We start from the raw sequence: 17,824 nt of genomic DNA, 5'->3' as shown, positions 1-17,824 counted from the left end.
TAACTGGTGTTGACTTTAATTAAGATCTGGGTAAGCCATCACTGCAGAGTACCTCCAACACTGTGGACAAACATGGAGTGTGCGTGGTTTGCTTTAAATTACCCCTCTCCATATAGAGCAGCAGGGGGGGGAAGACTTTTTACATCACAGTTGTGAGCCTAGATTTTCTCTCTTGAAAAGGTTGGCTGCTTCAGTCTGAAAGTAGAATCTAGACATAGTAATTTAGGCAATGCATCAATTTCTAAGATGCTATCTTACACATATAACACTATGCCAATATTGCTTCATGTGTGAATTAACAAAACTTGCAACTATGTAGTAAAGGTGTGTATTCTTTTGCCTTTTAAATTAATCGGCATCTGTATTTGTTTAAGACACTGGTAGCAATACTTAATTTCTTTGGCAGAAATTCAAATTATGACAACATGGATAGACTATTGACTTAATTTGAGGGGCCCATCTTTTAATTAAAAAGTAGGGTCACACAAATGGAGTCAATAGTCTTTTTTGCAGAGGCTGTAGTTAGTGGGGAAAAAATGAACATGATGTCATGTGTATAATCCCATTTCAGCCAGATTAGGCAGTTCGGAGTGAAGTCAGTGGAAACAGGGCACCTGGTTGCTAAACCAGGGTAATAAGCACAAAATCATAAACCAACCTTCAAAACTAGAGAATAAGGAGAGATAGGGCAGAGTGGTAGCCAATAATGCCTCCTACTCCCTTTATCTCAGACTGCTACAACGAACTACATGTACTGAAAGAAAGCAGCAGTAATCTTGTGCTCTAGTACCATAGGAATCTTTTCCCAAATCCCCCCTAAACAGGACAAATCAAAGTTTATCTTTACCATTGGGAAGGCCAGAAACCAGTGTCTCCTTGAAGAGCAATATTTGATATGGCTTCAGACCTTGGTGGACAGCTATGTGAAAATGGGGTGGGGGGAGAAATAACAGGAGAAATGTAAGTGGGGTCACAAGAAAAGGTTCAGTCTGCTGGGAATTACATGTGCCAATCAAACTACATTAGATTGTAGAGTTAGAGGAAACTACAAGTTTGAGAAAAAAACGTTATGCAGATGTCCTAGTTGTTATGCAAATGCCTATTTACTCTTGTATGAATGTGTGAAACTGAATCTAACCCAGTACCCGGAGGTTGCTTATATAAAAAGATATGCACTTGGGCAAGCAAATCTTGCTGAGCCAAGATAGACCAGGATGGTCTCCAAAGGACTGATAAGGCCTCACCATATTACAGGATTAAATTGAGGCTTTCACCAGTTATTTGAAAATCAAATAGGAGTCTACATGCATGTCAGGAGTCTACATGCATGTCAGGAGTAATGCAATGTCCCTTTTTCTACTGAAACCCCAGTAGTTGGAGTACTCCTTCAAAAGGAGAAAAGGTGGTCATGTTCATACTTTGCATTTGTCGGAAGACAAAGAGGCTTCTTTAAAGATGGTACAGCGGGTCATGACTTGCGCACAAATGTTGCTCCACAATTGTAGTTTACACCTTTGAACTACAGGCAGTCTGATTCACTAACTAAATATGCCACATTACCTGAAATTCTGTTTTCAACCTATTTAGCAAATCTAAACGGTGGACATTGCTTGTGTCAGATGAACACCTAACAGTTAAGGCTGAAAGTAATATCCAACATTTGGACTAGTTATCCAATCCTGATGGAGAACTATAAAAATGATATGAGATTTGAGAAACTAAACTTACCTCCTATAACTCTGAGGTGTGCAACGCCCATGTCCTTTGTCCCTCTGGTTGCCGACATTGGTGAATCTATAGAGACTGCAACTACTGTCTTCAAAAGAAGTCCGTTTCTTGTCTTTACCAAAGACATTTGTCGCCACAGATTCAAATACTTTATAATCCATCAGGGCCTGACACACCCGCACCACTTTACCACGGGGGATTTCTGTGTCCCCAAAGTACTTATTTTGAACAAGGTGAGCAAAAATGACATCCACAGCTTCAGAGCCAATAAAACAGTCATTGTGATACTTGAGATTGTGCCTTCTATTTTTCACCTCCACTTGCGTCTCAAGAGTTTGTATTATGCTGCTCCAGATATACGTTGCTCTAAATGGCTTCTGTGGTAAACCGGGACCTGCCAGAAAACAAAGTCAAGTAAATTAATAAAGCCATGCGAAGTACAAAAAAGTAGCAGAGGTACAAACTTTCCTTCAAAGGACGCCCTCACTTTAAAGGCGTGAGCGATTAATTCCGCTCAAAGGGTGATGTTTTGACAATGCCTAACAACAAAACTCAAGCGTCATTTTTTTCATGCACGTGTCTCACCAACAGTAATTTGTAGAGCGAAAATTGGCGTTTCCGAGCACGATTTGCAGGCGTTAGGACAGCACCCAGCAAGATTTTCTCAACACTGGCGGCCACAACCATTTGCAGTGGAAAGCTGCTGCTAGAGTAGAAATTCTATTTGAGCTGCAGCAAAGAAACAATGTACTCTGGAGTGGCACGTGATGTAGGTTGCGCTGATTTAGCAGTACAGAACTAGCTCTGCACCAAAAAGCTGCGTGAGCTGGGCAGTGTGCCGATTAAGCCCGCTCACAGAACTCCGTGTAATCTCGATTTCCGTACACCCCGATTTAAGACAAGTCCTAAAAGATACACCAGAGGAGTACCCACCCTGTGTGTAAAAGGCACCCTTAAAGAGAGCGCTCATTTGCAGCAGTTCATTTTATTTATAGAAGAGGTGGTGGTTTTGGTATGCTTACAAGAAACATTTTATCTGTGCAACAGCTGGTACATATCAGTGCAATGCACAAGTTGAGCGATGAGCATCACTTTGCAGAACACAGTATAATTTAATTTATTCCAGTGTCTTCCATTCTGCGACCTGTCGCATAGAAAATCCTAACAGGTACACAGCACATACAAATATATTGCAAACGACCACCCTCATAAACCCCTCTTGCATAACAATTCAAACTGTTGTGACCCAAAGACAGCACCATTAAAGATGTTGAGAGGCATAAACAGATTAACAATTCTCTCCCATTATTTATCCTTCATTCTACACCTTATTCCGCTACACTCTTTACAAGACATGAGGAATGGCGGGAAAATTATAAGTTGTAACTGTCCCAAAACTGATTTCCACACACTCCAACCATATCAGAGTCGAGCAACTTGGACCCTGCCAATCTACGGCAGGACAAATGCTTGAACTTCCAACCAGCTCAGAGTTTCTAGCACTGTTGCTTCCAAAAAGCATGGTCTACTCCTGGCGTAGTTCACGCTGTGCAGCAAAAAGCAGCTCTGTATCCGAAGCAACAGATAAAAAAATTAAATCCATCAACAGGCAGCCTGCCTCCGAATTTACCCAATCATAGTATTACCAAATTCCTGCAAATATTTCCAGCCCGACTTGCAACGGGAATGGCAGCGATATACAAATTGGAGGTTTTCCAGTAGAAACATATGAAGAGAAAAGCTATAAACATATTAAGGAATCAACAGCAGTGAAAACTTGCAAAGATCAAACTTGCTGTTGTGAACCTTTATTGCCATACTTGCATCTTACGGTTCCATAATACCTACACAATATAGCCCTTTTACGGTAACATACTACTTGTCGGAAAGGTCACTACTGCAGGACTAGGTGACTTCTTGGGGAGTCCAAGCGTGGTGGCGGACAGCAACTCACTGCTGTGGGCAAGACTCCTAGAAAACCATATCCTGTGCCGCCCCAAGTTCAAGACAGTCACTTAAGCAGGAATCAAGATGTTTAGTGTATGCTTTGGGGGGAGGGGGGGAGGGAGGGAGCACTTAAGCTCAATGTGAAGGACATTCAAATTAGTTGCAGACTCAGGCTACAGGACAGGCTAAAAAAATTCACTTAATCTTCAAAGCGGAGTCTATAAAATATAGTAACCGGCTGCTGAAATAACGTCCATGTAAGATGGAGTGAATAAAACATTTTCTATAGCAGGTTCACTGAAGGGTTTTGTAACCATGTATCTGGCCCAGAGGTCATGGGTGGTTTGAATCTGGTTCGAAAGGACTTCACAGAGGAAGAATAACGGAGCAGCGCATCAAAGGAGAAGGAGATTGGTTGGTTAACCCCGGGCTTCTGAATGGTATGAAATCAATAAGGAGAGAATGTGCCGTGATAGAACAAGATAATCTGGTTCAGGTGGCAGAATGTCGCAGTGAGGTGAATTTGTAATGATGCAGACACATTGGAAATATATATATATTTTAAAGGACAGCTAAGTTAGGCGTAATTCTAGTTTTAGAGCCCAAAATTCTTACGAATGAGGGGGTCCCAGATAACTAACAGATTATAGCTTGGGCTAAACAGGCATCCTTAAATTTGTGAAGATTGCCTCTCTTTCGGTTGATGTTAAGACGACCTGGTAAATAAAGGTGGAGAGGGAGTTCTGTTAAGACAAAGAAGTCTAGGCATGAGCTTAAAATGGCTAATATTTGAAAAGAGTCAGTTGTCCAAAAGGACTGCGAGGCATGGAGGCTTATAAACTTTTAAGTGGTGAGGCACAAATGTATACACTGTGCTTCCCAACCCTCCTGCCCAATCCCTTCCACCTCACAAGCTTTCAAAGTGACACAGAAACGCACTCACGCATACAAAGATAGTCACACAGGCATATGCAAGCACTACCTGGCACACTGACACACACCAACTCCTACAAACACAAAACTTACCTGCTCCAATGAGATGTGTGCCGGCTCTAATTCAGAAATCCTCGGTGCCCTTACTCCGGCTAGGCTAGCAGAGTACCAGTACCAGCTGCACAAGCTTCTAACCAATCAGTAGCTGGAATAAGGTTGAAGGTACCAAGGTAGACCCTTTTTTCCCTACTCAGTTCTGATTGGGTAAGAGGGAGCAGGATTGTCAAGTCCTGAAGCTCTGTTATCTGTCATGCTATATACACTGCCTGACGCTAGTGCAGCATGTCAGATATGTACTGTGGCTCTGTGAGGCCGGTCTGTAACAGTACCTGTCCAACACATGCGCAGTACACCTAGTGGAGCCCGCTTCTCCTGAGAAGGTAATATTACATCTTTTACATGCAAACAAATGATCAGTGAGATAGTTTGTATTCATGTAAAAGTTGTAACATGCGAAGCAATTAGTGGAACAGGGACAGTGAGCTGCCTCCCCCGCGCCCTCTATGGGTGAGCCATCCCTGCTGGGAGGCATACTGCAGTTAATCTCTTTTTTGTGATAGAGAAGACATTTAGTCTGAAGAGAGCATGTCAAATGACAACAATGCCTACAAATGGAACAACGACGGCAAATTAACATTTACCATGATAAACACTGCCAGAAGAATATTGGATAACAAACTCTCAAACGAGGAGCCCTGTATTGCTAAAGCCACAAGCAGACTGTAGTAGCGTCAATGTACAGATTCTGGTCAATTAGCCTGCGCCTTTCAGCATAGGGGGAACACCACACTCCCTACTTGAAATAGGAACACAACGTTTTAAGCTGGACCACACAGCTTCTGGGGTGGGGGGGGGTCGAAAGCAACGCCTCACCCTTTTACTCACAGCTCTTATGGGTCACATATGGGGTGTCGCAGAGCTATGAACAGACAACATTTATACGAGTTTACCTTTTAGCTTTGCTAGAAACATTGTAGATCCATGTAACAAACATTGCTAAAGGAAATGGTCAGCCTATATCTGCCAAACACATTACACCAGTGGAACGAGTAACAGCAAAAATATAAATTGTATGCATAAAGAGAATTGAGCAACTGCGTTGCCAGAACCAAAAGTCATAGCCTCATTGTAAATAAATTGCACTCCTTGCATAATTGACTTTAAAGTTGGTACTGTGTATGCGACTTATTGTGTGTTTTCTTAAATAACTGTTTTATGTTACTTGACCATTTTTGTGTACTGTATTACTGACCTGGGTCTTTTGGGTTTCCCCATTGATATACCACCTTTATGTAAATTACAATCAGTGCATCTCCTAATAACTTCTTTGCCACTGCATCAGTAACAAGGCATGAGTGCAGTGGCAAAGTGTTCCCTCCTTTGCAACGTGCCACACTCCCTTGCAATGAGGCAACACTCCTTGAGAATATCCACTGTAGCATATTCCACTCCAGGACAATACATTTTACAGACGAGGCTGCATACACATCTGCCGCCACTTTTGTACCACAAAACTGCCACAGTAGTACAACAAGGAAGTGAAAGCACCTGCTGCAACCTGTGATGCTTTCTAAAATGCGTCCCCAAATGTTCTAGAATTACCATTATGTTTCATACAGGTGCCCAATATAGGCTCAGGTAGCAACCCGACCGTTCATCTAAATTTCCCCTGCCATTACAATACATAACCGTTTTAGCACGGACCTTTTATCTTGTTACGGTGATGCCTAAACGACATGGGGTTTTCTCTGAAAACTAGCCTCATTCATTATGCATGAGGATTCTTGGAATCACAGTAGGACACCATCTCCTGCATAATAACTATGTATAAGGGTCATTCCTTCAGTCATCCTAGTCCGATATGACACAGCAAGGTATATCCCCTGGGGGTACCACATTGGGTATATAAATACCCTATTTCTGCTGAGGCGAGAGGGAAGAAAAGGACTTCCATGCTGATACACTGACGCGAGACGCTGAGTTTCCTGCACGCAGACACTCCAGCTCGCAGTGGTCTGACCTCCCTTGCGGGGTTGTCCACCTAGAGACCAAGACTGGAGCACACACTCTCTCACTTCAGGTAATGGAGTTGTCTTTATCCTAGTGGGATTCTTGGCTTTTACATCTACATACAAGCTAGATACACTTAGAAATAAAAGCGTACTCCTACGATGCAACCCGAACTAGATGTACCGGTCATGTCTTTTTATACTGGCCTATATTCACGGTTTTAGCACTATGGTAGAAATCGACCATCCTTTTACTCTGTTGGTGCTTACAATCATTTATATCTGGTTCTGCCTTATGGTTGATTCAGCACACCTATTTTACATTAGAATGATGCTGGTTCAATAAATGCTTATTGACAAACGTCCCCACCATTTATTCTGTGTATCTCTCTGAGACAAAGTGAGCACAAGTGACTGAGCGAAAAGTGTAGCATTATTTCCACGATCCTGAGGGTAAAGTATCAGACTATATCCACGATCCTGAGGGATAAGGATTGTCATGTTCGATAGTTGCCAATAACTATTCTCTCCTTGGTAAGAGGGGTTTCTAGTGCAACTGTGAGGTAGCTGGTATACAGGCTAACATACCCGGTGGAGTTGTCTAGAATCAGTCCGAACACCAGTCCTACAGTGTATGTTGTCTAAATGTGCAGATCCTATATTGATTTATAGGAACTATATGACATGGCACCGCCAACGTTGGTTTGGTACTTATTTAACGGTCAAATCTGAGAAGTTCAGTCATGCTGTTCTCAGGGACTTTCTCACATTTCCCCAGAGACGTCTGAAATGGGATGGGAACAATAAGCCACAGCGGAATAGGTATATCCTATGTATTAGCTGTAGGTTTATCAAGCTTGTAGGACAAATTGTTACTATTGTGCATAAAACAGTATGTTTCATTGAAACTCTCCCTTAAAAAAAAAAATCTTCAAAATAATGGCTGACAAAGAAGCTGCTGTGACAGCACAACGTGCAGTCGCAGTGAGGGAGGAAGAACAGGAGGGGGAAATCAATATTTCTGAAAAATGTTAGAACTGCCCTTAATTTAAAACTAGCAGACTATGGAGTCACACCTTGAGGTAGGACAGTAACCTTCAGAATTGAGGCTCATTAGTCATATAGGACAGAGTTATTCTATTCATGGGTTAAATTCACACAAGCAGATGCACAAATACATTTCATTCTTACACTGATGATGAAACAATAGATGAAACAATAGATGAAACAATAGATGAATACAGTCCATACGAGGACAAAGTTCCGCTCACCTACCAGGACACAAACTGGTTTAAAGGCGCCCTCCCACAAACGAAGACAGTGAGACTCTGTCCGCTTGGTAGAGATATGGAGCCACTTGGCCAGTCTTGCTGCTTACACACCGCATCCAGACATTGACACAATGCCTGTAGCAGACTTATGTCCACTTCATAAAGAAATAGTGAAACGTTACAGAAGCCTGACAATTTGCGATGAGAACACTCGCACTTCAGCCAGCAAGAGCTACACAAGCAGGACAAATTCAGCCCTTGATCCAGCATTATATCGCAGCCACATTGGGTGGCACGCTGAGTCACCTCCCCATATAATCCCAGTTAAAAACTAGTCCAACTCCACAGAGACCGGACCCAATAAAACAAGTAGCGAAAAAACAGGCCAGGGAGATCTTAGATCAACTTGAATACCAGGGTGTAATAGAAACTTGCACGTCCTCAATGAATAATCCTTTGTTTCCTGTAATGAAACCTGATAATGCATATCATCTAGTTTTAGACTACAGTCATCTGAACAGACGCACAAAAACTTGCAGTATAAAATGCACAAAGTGCTGCATGAATGAATAACATTGTGCGGAAAAAATACAAGACATTAGATATCTCAAATGGATTTTTATGCCAAAATATAGCTCCTGAAAGCAGATATTTGACAACATTCTCAGCGCTAGGTGCCCATCTTCAATTCTGTTGACTTCCCCAAGGGTATAGGAATAGCCCTGGGTTGTTCTCCGCTAGGGTAACAGTTACTTCAGAATTTGGATGAAGAGGCATTGTCCTATGTAGATCATCTTTATCTGACGGATGAGGATTTAAAGGATCACTTCAACAAAGTGAGCAACATAATTTTGGGGTTCTCCTCTGAGGGCTACAAATTCAACTTTAAAAAAAAACAATAGCCCACCTCAATGTCCTATTTTTGGGATATGAACTATCAAGTGAGGAGAAAATCCTGGCAGTTAACTTTTTAGAAAAGTGTGCGCTGCTCCTACTCCCTAAATCTTTGAAGAACTTACAATCCATATGGGGATTTTTTTATTTTTGCATAACATACATTTTGGATTACGCAGAAAGAGTAAAATCTTTCTACGACTTAATCATACCTGATTTTTCAGTAAGGCACTGGACACAGAAACCACAGATATCCTTCGTTCCCTACAAGCTAACATAATACCATCAAAAATCTTGCAGACACATGTGAATGTCCGCAACCTGGTGATACGGGTCGTCCCCAGGTTATTAGGATACACTTAGCTAACCTTCAACGAAGGAGAAACTGTACCAACAGCATACAAATAGCACTTGTACACACACGCTGAAATGCACTTTGCTTCTACAGAAAAAATACTGACAGCAGTACAGACCGCTGTAGTAAGAGAAAGAGCACTGGCTCAGGGGAAACAAATAATTGCCATAACTCCAGTATCACCCTCAGAGGCTGCTACAAAGGTAAGTGTTCCTAATGCCAACTCCTTACATCCAAGATGGATACAATGGGCTACTTCTCTCACTCCAACGGATGTAGAATACAGATATGACTAGTTTAAAAACACAAGCATTCCTGCAATATGAACAAGAATATCCTCTCCCAAATGAAATAATGCCTCTAGATCCGTATGAATATATCATTTACACTGACAGATCTGATCAGTCGGCCATAGGAAGTAAACAGCAATACAGGGCTGCGTGTGCATTAGTGAAGGGTCGTATGCCGGATGGCAAGTTCCATCCTACCAGTACAAAGACTGGTCTCTAGAAGACTGCACGGCTCAGCTGGCAGAACTAAAAGCCCTATTACTGGCACAAATAAATATGGATCGAGAATTCCCCTCACTGATTGTGTGGGATTCCTTTTATTGTGTCCAGTAATAAAATGAGCAACCCCACTACTGGGGTCAAAATGGGTTTAAAAGACTCAAAGGTGGCACAATTAAACATAAAATGCTATGGGAACAGGTAGCAGAGTTGAAAAATGAACAACCAAGAGCTTATGTGATACACATGCAGAGTCATCAACGTGATGGCGTTCACGTTGAAGGGAATTCATTGGCTGATGAAGCTGCGAAGGGGCAGTATGTACTGCTGCCGTTGATGCAATATATCATTCAAAAACGAGAATAGACAGACAGATAATGGTAGCAGCCATTGCTTCACGCAAAAACAGCACAGCCTTACCGAAAGGCTTTCCACTCAAGTACTCCTTTAAGTTAGATGCAAATAGCATTCCGTATACTCCGATTCCAGGTGTGGGACAGAACAGTACAGAGAAATTCCAATGCTACATTATAGCACAACAACAACCCTAATCTACCCTTTAATTAATTGAGGTCAAATCATTAGTGTTTAAATGTGAGATGTGATCCCAACATATTTGAGAACTGTTAATGTGTTGCCCTACTGAGCCCCAAGATACAAATAACCAGTTTTAGAAGATAGGCAAGCATATGTGGAATGTTAATTGGTGATAAAAAATAAAATTCCATCACCACTCAGGGACCTAGAAATGAATCCTAATTTCAGAAAAGCTTGGAGGCGAGGGCTGTGAAGGAGGAGGTTTAAGGGTTGAGGGTGGGGGGGGGAGGAGGGGGTCAAACAGGTGGAAAGAGGGTCTGGCACCAAATTGAAATTGGAGAGCAAGCAGGTGGCAGGAGACCAAGTAAGATGACCTGGTGAAGGGTAGGCAGGATTGCGACTGTGGAGGGAGTTGGGTTAAAGAAAAAAAAAAAAAAAAAAAAAAGGTAAAAGTTACCTTCCCTTGAACTCCTCAAAAATGATGCAAAAACTATTTGCTCAGCACATCTTTGTGGTGATGCAAGTCAAATACATCATGTACCTTTTATGCAATCAAAAGTTATGATCAGGTTCTCCCAGTTGATGGGCACTCACAACTCCGGGTATCCTCTCTGCACCAAGAGACTTCATCAGGCTTTAGAAGCGATAACAGAATATTAAACTTGAGTAAATGCTCCCGAGAGAATTTGCAACCTTGGTCCTGGGTTTTACCAAAGCTGCCACCCTCAATGAAAATGACAAAACCCTACTTGACTTACTCTTGACAGCGGAGGTTAAAATCATACTGAATCACTGGAAAGACACCGGCAAAGCCTCTTTCCCCCACTGGCTCAACTGGGTTTCGAACCTCAGAGGAGCCGACAATATAGCGCTGGCCGCTACACCCTGGCATCCCCCCCTATAGGAAAATATGGTCCTCGCTTGACGCTCATTTCGACCTATTCAAACCACCATGATTATCTGTTGCACACATGCACCCTGCCCGGTGGAACGCCTTCAACACCCACCGGCTTAATTGTGGTTCTACGCTAAGTCATTGAACGTACTGCCTATTTAACCAAGCTACTGACCTCACTAAATTTTATGTTTATCTTGCACCCCTATGGATGTGTAACTTGAAAAGGTACTGATGCAATGCCCGTTTCTTTTTCCTTAATGTTGTTTTTGATCTAGATTTCTTTCTTTCTTTTAATTTACCCCCTCCTCTGTTCCCGTTATACTTGCTTATGTTGTTAATGGAACCATGCCTGTTGTATGCTCATTATTGTAATGCTCGCCTATCTCTCTCAAAAAATTTTGTGAAATAAAAAAACAATGCTCTTTGTACAACCTAGGCTACAATGCAATTGGAATAACATTTCCTGTGAGAACGCATTACTGTAAAATCAACCATGCATGATTAACCTATTGTCACAGTTTTACAGATCTCAATTTTGAGACGCAAGAAACATTTCTGAAAATATTATAGATAAGAAAAAGTCCTAAAAAGAGGTTTACAATTCAATCAAAACACTATCGCATTCAATAAATTGAAACTAAGCAGGATATTAGCAATGAAAATCTACAAGAGCCTAAAACACATGATGTAGCATACAAAATACTGATGAAAAAATGTTTAGTAAAGATGGTCAAGCATGCAAACTTCAGGTCGTGTACAATGCAAGTGGCGTTCTTCTAATAAAATCGGCTAATCAGAATAGAACTGTAAGCAAGTTTGTGGGATAGCGGAATAAACAAATGTAAGATGCAATGAAGACCTTAAATATAGGTATGATATTGAAAGCCTTAGAAACAACTGAGTCACAAAAGTAAATCCTTACTCCCAGTGTACAAGGAAAAGAACATATGCTATAGTCCAATATATTAATTTTATTGTAACTTCAGAAGCAACATAGAACTGCTAAAATGACAGTTTGGCCAAATTCTAGCTTATCAAGGTTAGCACAACACATCAGACAAGCTAGCTCCACTGACTGGGAAAGACTACGCACTAGTCAGTTTCAGCATACCCATCCCACACCACCATAGACCTGGATTCCTCCCCCACCCCCAACTGCAGTTGAAACAAGCATTTGCAATGCAATAGGTCTTGCATTATTAAAGTTTGAGCTATTGGTGTTGCCTTGCCTTTTATTTATGTTTTAAAAACCAACACAATTACAATGCCAATAGCTCAAACTCTCACAACAGTGAGACGTTTTGCATTGCAAATGCTTTTTTCTATTCACAGGGGTGAAGCGAAACTCATGCAGGAGTCTCGCGTCTCCGTGGTTACTTAGAACCCATCGGACATACAACGAGGCTGGCTCTCGCCGAGATTCACTCTGCAAACCGATCACTCCCTGGATCGGTTAGAAGGAATTCTTTTCTCTCCCAGACCCCCCACGACAGTACCGATCACTGCCAGACCCGAAAAGGTAGATACCTCGGATCCCGCCCCTCCCCTCAACAGCAGGCCCGTAACCAATTTTTCGGATCAAGAGCCAGGCCCGATTTTTGGTTGATGCCCTGAGACTCCTGAATCGTCAGGATTTGGCTCTTGCTTCGTCCCTACTGCCCGTACGTCAGCACTGCCCTCGACCCAGTCCTGATGAAGATCCAGATTTAACTGGATCGAAACGCCGTCGACCATCCAGCGCGAATACAGGCGCAATACACAAAGCGGTTCACTACATTGAACATATAGAATATGATCCTCTAAATCCACTGGGAACAGCTGAGTACCAAATGTTTCACTGTATATTTATGCACTAGTCACCTCGCGCCGCCTACGCTGTTCCACATTGTCACATGCGTCGCTACCTTGGTTTGCACTGTTACACCTAGAGCACCACGTACAATTTGGGTTGGTTTCCATTTTTGTGAATTGTATACTGCAGAGCTTCAATAACTGCAAATCACCTTTTATTTTTCCCTTGCTAAAATATTTGTATAAAATGATGCTTCAAGCACAAGGCATAATCATACAGAGTCTCCTTTCGGATAATGCTGCAATCATATCCTTACTAACTGACTTCTAATACCAGTTGGGATACTATATTCTTTTACTTTAGGACACCCCAATCCCAACATGGTTGACGGGTATCTTGCTCCTGTGTTCCCTACAAGCATCACCCTCGGCAGCGCATCATCACCCTCGGCAGCGCATCATCACCCTCGGCAGCGCATCATCACCCTCGGCAGCGCATCATCACCCTCGGCAGCGCATCATCACCCTCGGCAGCGCATCATCACCCTCGGCAGCGCAACATCATCAGCATCATCAGCGCAGCATCAGCAGCATCAGCAGCATCAGCAGCGCAGCATCAGCAGCATCAGCAGCGCAGCATCAGCAGCATCAGCAGCGCAGCATCAGCAGCATCAGCAGCGCAGCATCAGCAGCATCAGCAGCGCAGCATCAGCAGCATCAGCAGCGCAGCATCAGCAGCGCAGCATCAGCATCAGCAGCGCAGCATCAGCATCAGCAGCATCAGCATCAGCAGCGCAGCATCAGCAGCGCAGCATCAGCAGCGCAGCATCAGCATCATCAGCGCAGCATCATCAGCGCAGCATCAGCATCATCAGCGCAGCATCAGCATCATCAGCGCAGCATCAGCATCAGCAGCGCAGCATCAGCATCAGCAGTGCAGCATCATCAGCGCAGCATCAGCATCATCAGCGCTGCATCATCAGCGCAGCATCAGCATCATCAGCGCTGCATCATCAGCGCTGCATCAGCATCATCAGCGCTGCATCAGCATCATCAGCGCAGCGCTGCATCAGCATCATCAGCGCAGCGCTGCATCAGCATCATCAGCGCAGCGCTGCATCAGCATCATCAGCGCAGCGCAGCATCAGCATCATCAGCGCAGCGCTGCATCAGCATCATCAGCGCAGCGCTGCATCAGCATCATCAGCGCAGCACCACCTCCGCATCATCATCAGCGCCGCACCACCTCCGCATCATCATCAGCGCCGCACCACCTCCGCATCATCATCATCAGCGCCGCACCACCTCCGCATCATCATCAGCGCCGCACCACCTCCGCATCATCATCAGCGCCGCACCAGCTCCAGCATGACCCAGCACCCTTCCAGCACGACCCAGCACCCTTCCAGCACGACCCAGCACGACCCAGCACCCTTATCAGTGCAGTACCAATGCAGCATCACATCAGCACAGCACCACTCAGCATCAGTGCACCACCACCTCCGCTTCAGCGCACCACCTCCACACAAGCCCCTCAGTATCACTCCGCACCAGCGCCGCCCAGCCTCAGCACCTGCTTACACCTCCAGCTCGCTTTTGAAAAATTATGCATCTTACATTCCAGCTGACCCTCGATTATTATAAATTCACAAACCGAACCCATCATGTTTATTGTCTCACTTCCAAAACAGCCACATGCTGTACATTTAAATGGAGAACGGCCTCGTGCTCCGTCTTAACTACCCACAGTATTAGCTTTGTAGCACTAGAAGTCATTTCAGTGTATGCACAGAAAGCAATTTGTTTGACCTGTGTCCTTTAAGCTCCAGCCACTCGATGTTGAACTCTATTTAAATAACTGGAAAACGTTCTGTGCCTAACTAAGTTAAAGAAAGTTGATCGAGGCCAGAAGCTACATAACCGAGACACTCCCTCGGCTGCTGGATCGGACTACACAAGTTGTCAAGTACACCAATTCTGGAAGCCACAGGAGACTCGCTCTTTAATGGCAATGTATCCAATGGAAAACACGTGAAGCTGCGACCCGGTCTCGTGAACACTTTATGAAAAAAATACATATTAAGATCAAAGACCGGCTTTAGGGGGATACAAAGAAACCCCGTCGTCTAGCCTTGAACCCACACAATCTGCCTCCGTCTTCCTGGTTAGGAGACGGATCTGCTTTGAACAACTATGCGTCATGACGGTCAGAATCCTGCGTCAACAGCGCCATACAGCAGTTAAAACTGGGCCATGGAGTGAGGTGTGCTAAAGAGTTTCCTGGTTCCAATACCGTTTTTTTTAAATTTGAGAATCTTGTCACTACAGAAAGATGGGTCTATGACGAAGGTCTCAATCAAACTGGGCAGTAAATACTTCTTACTTATTGCCACTGTAATGTTGTGCACCAGGCCAAATAAAAAGTAGCAATAACGACTTTGAACCTAATAACGGAAAGTAAGAACAGTATTGACAGCATAAAATAGTGTTTGAGCAGAGTGATGGGTGCAGCACCTTCCTCTTCTGGAAGCCCACAAAAACGATAAAGTGCCTTTAAAACGGTGAAAAGCTTCGAATTTTACATTAGTAAATAAAAGAGGCTGGTACTGCCACAGAAAAAGAGTGGTGGGAGTGGAGTGGCAAAGGCTACAGCAACGAGCTAAATAGCCCATTGAACACAAAGAATGCCGACAATCACTCAGTTACATAGGAAAATAGTCAAAATCACCCTAACCTCACATACAAACTAAGGTATCTTGAAAACAAATTTGGAATTACCGGATGATCTTAATAAACAAGCGCACTGCGCCTGTCAAAACAGTAGGCCACATACTCCATACGCCTATGGCATTCCATAACAAATAGTACCACTTGCCAAAGTTTTATGAATAAAAGATGTGTGTAAAAACGCCCACAGGTCATCACAATAAAGGTGCGAACTCCATCATCCTGTAAATTCAAATTTCATTTTGTGGATCTTTGACAGATTCACTCTTAAGTAAACATTCAAATGATGTACATACTTAAATATGCCATGGGCAGGTGCAAAACACCACAAGAATTAGTGCTTATTAAGTAAGTCAAAAAGAAAAAAAACACAAGGTGTTCACACCTCCTCATGGAAGTGAACTCCTACAGGAAAGCCCCTTCCAGAAAGACACTTCCACAGACCCTAAACGTCGAAAACCTAGATGCAACAAAAACAAACCATAAATAAGTGAAGCTGAAACTGCAGCAGGTGAATATATCAGGTAGTGTGCTCCTCACCGCAATATAGGCGTTCCTGCAATCCATGGTGGTCAGGATTGCAGAGGGACCTGAAGAAACGTTATATTTCTTGGAACTGGGAGGTACAGACCACACCATCTGTTGATCCAGCAACAATGATTGAAATTCAAATTAGGATATTCCTGTTTTTTGTCTAGCTGGCACCAAGGTAGTTTGTCACAGGTTTATTTATCCCACAACTCAAGAAAGCTACGTATGACAAAATTCAATCTAGACCACAAACCAGCTTTTTAAAAACAAACAGACGTCTTTTGCTAAAGACTGCAAAATGTAAATAAACCATCTAAAGTGAATCAGGCACATTGTTAAAAATAAAAAAAGCAATGTCTGGAACTGGACAAAAAGGAATACGTAGCCAGCCTAAAAGCTGCATGTACTTTAAGTGCATTTACACTGTCAACATGACCGTTAGTAACTTTCGAATAGATTACAAAAGTTATACAACTAAAAACACACTTTTTCCACAATAGCATTTTAAGGCAGTTCAAGCTACCATGCTGCTCGGTCAGCTGCCTTAGATAAGGTAGGAATTTCACATTTATGACGGCCTGGCTATGTTCAGAGAACACCTTCACGTTGGACTGTACTCTTTGCTCTACATTTGCTTATCAATTCCCCAAGTGACCTTGAAACAGGTTAAATTCTCAGAGTTTATAATTAATTTGTGCACCTATAACATTCCGGGAGCAGCAGACACCAGCCGTGTATACATAGCTTCCCTCGGGAGCACAGTGTACTGGACACAGGATAAAATATAAATCAATACAGTTGACAAACACAAACTGGCAGCCCAGGAAGGACGAACTTGCCCTGTACGAGGACGGACTCGCCACTCATGATAGCACAACTACCAGATTACAAATGTTACCTTGTCTACACTCAAAAGTCGCTGCCCCCACCCCCCCTAAAGCCTGGAACAACCTCCTGTAACACATCAGAGCCGCCTCCTTTCTTTAACGAAGACCTGAATTTTCGATTAAGTCCTGTAGGACTGGCCTCACATGCGCCAAGGAGCGTCTAGATACCCTCACGGGTGATAAGCGCTGTATGTAAACAACTTTGGACAATAAATGCCGTAATGTTGCATACGCTTTGAGCGTGATGCATGCCAATCCTTTGTATTAATCAAAACAGCACTTAAACAAGCACAGAGTTCAATTACGGCACAGTCGAGTACCACTGTTTAACGCGATGACCAAACACCAAGTGTTACATCCAGTCTATTACAACGGAATGTCACGAGGAGCAGTGGTGAAATTCATGACGTGGCAATTCGATGTGCGTCAGAGTGAGTAGTAAGTCGGGATACCACTCATCAAAAATTCCTGGTCGCAAAAGTGACATGTCTGGTCGCAAAAGGCTGGTCGCAATTTTGACAGCTTTTGACATGTCTGGTCTTAAACTTCTGGTCTCAATTTTGACAGTTTAAGACCAGGACTGTTTAAGACCAGGGTTTGATCTGGCCTTAAACAGTCCTGGCCTTAAACTTATGGCCTTAAATTTAACAGCTAGGGCAGCAAAAACATGTGGTAATTGTGTATGTGTTTAAAAGTGCATAGAAAAACTGCCTGGTTGCAGGCTGGAATGTCTGGGCACTTTTAAAA

At 43.2% G+C, this 17,824-nt stretch overlaps 1 protein-coding gene across 1 annotated transcript in view; it reads right to left on the bottom strand.

Moving 5' to 3' along the window:
• DEPDC7 (DEP domain containing 7) overlaps nt 1–17,824 on the bottom strand; it is a 310,449-nt gene that overhangs the window by 215,275 nt on the left and 77,350 nt on the right. The window contains exon 2 of the mRNA XM_078680860.1: nt 1,729–2,122. Within this exon, the coding sequence (XP_078536986.1) occupies nt 1,729–2,122 (394 nt within the window). The remainder of the gene's footprint in view (nt 1–1,728; nt 2,123–17,824) is intronic.

This window comes from Lissotriton helveticus, chromosome 3_1 (genome assembly GCF_964261635.1).
Source record: "Lissotriton helveticus chromosome 3_1, aLisHel1.1, whole genome shotgun sequence".
Taxonomy (NCBI): Eukaryota; Metazoa; Chordata; class Amphibia; order Caudata; family Salamandridae; genus Lissotriton; species Lissotriton helveticus.
The sequence above is the reverse complement of the archived record's forward strand: the minus strand, read 5'-3'. Positions and strand labels throughout refer to the sequence as shown.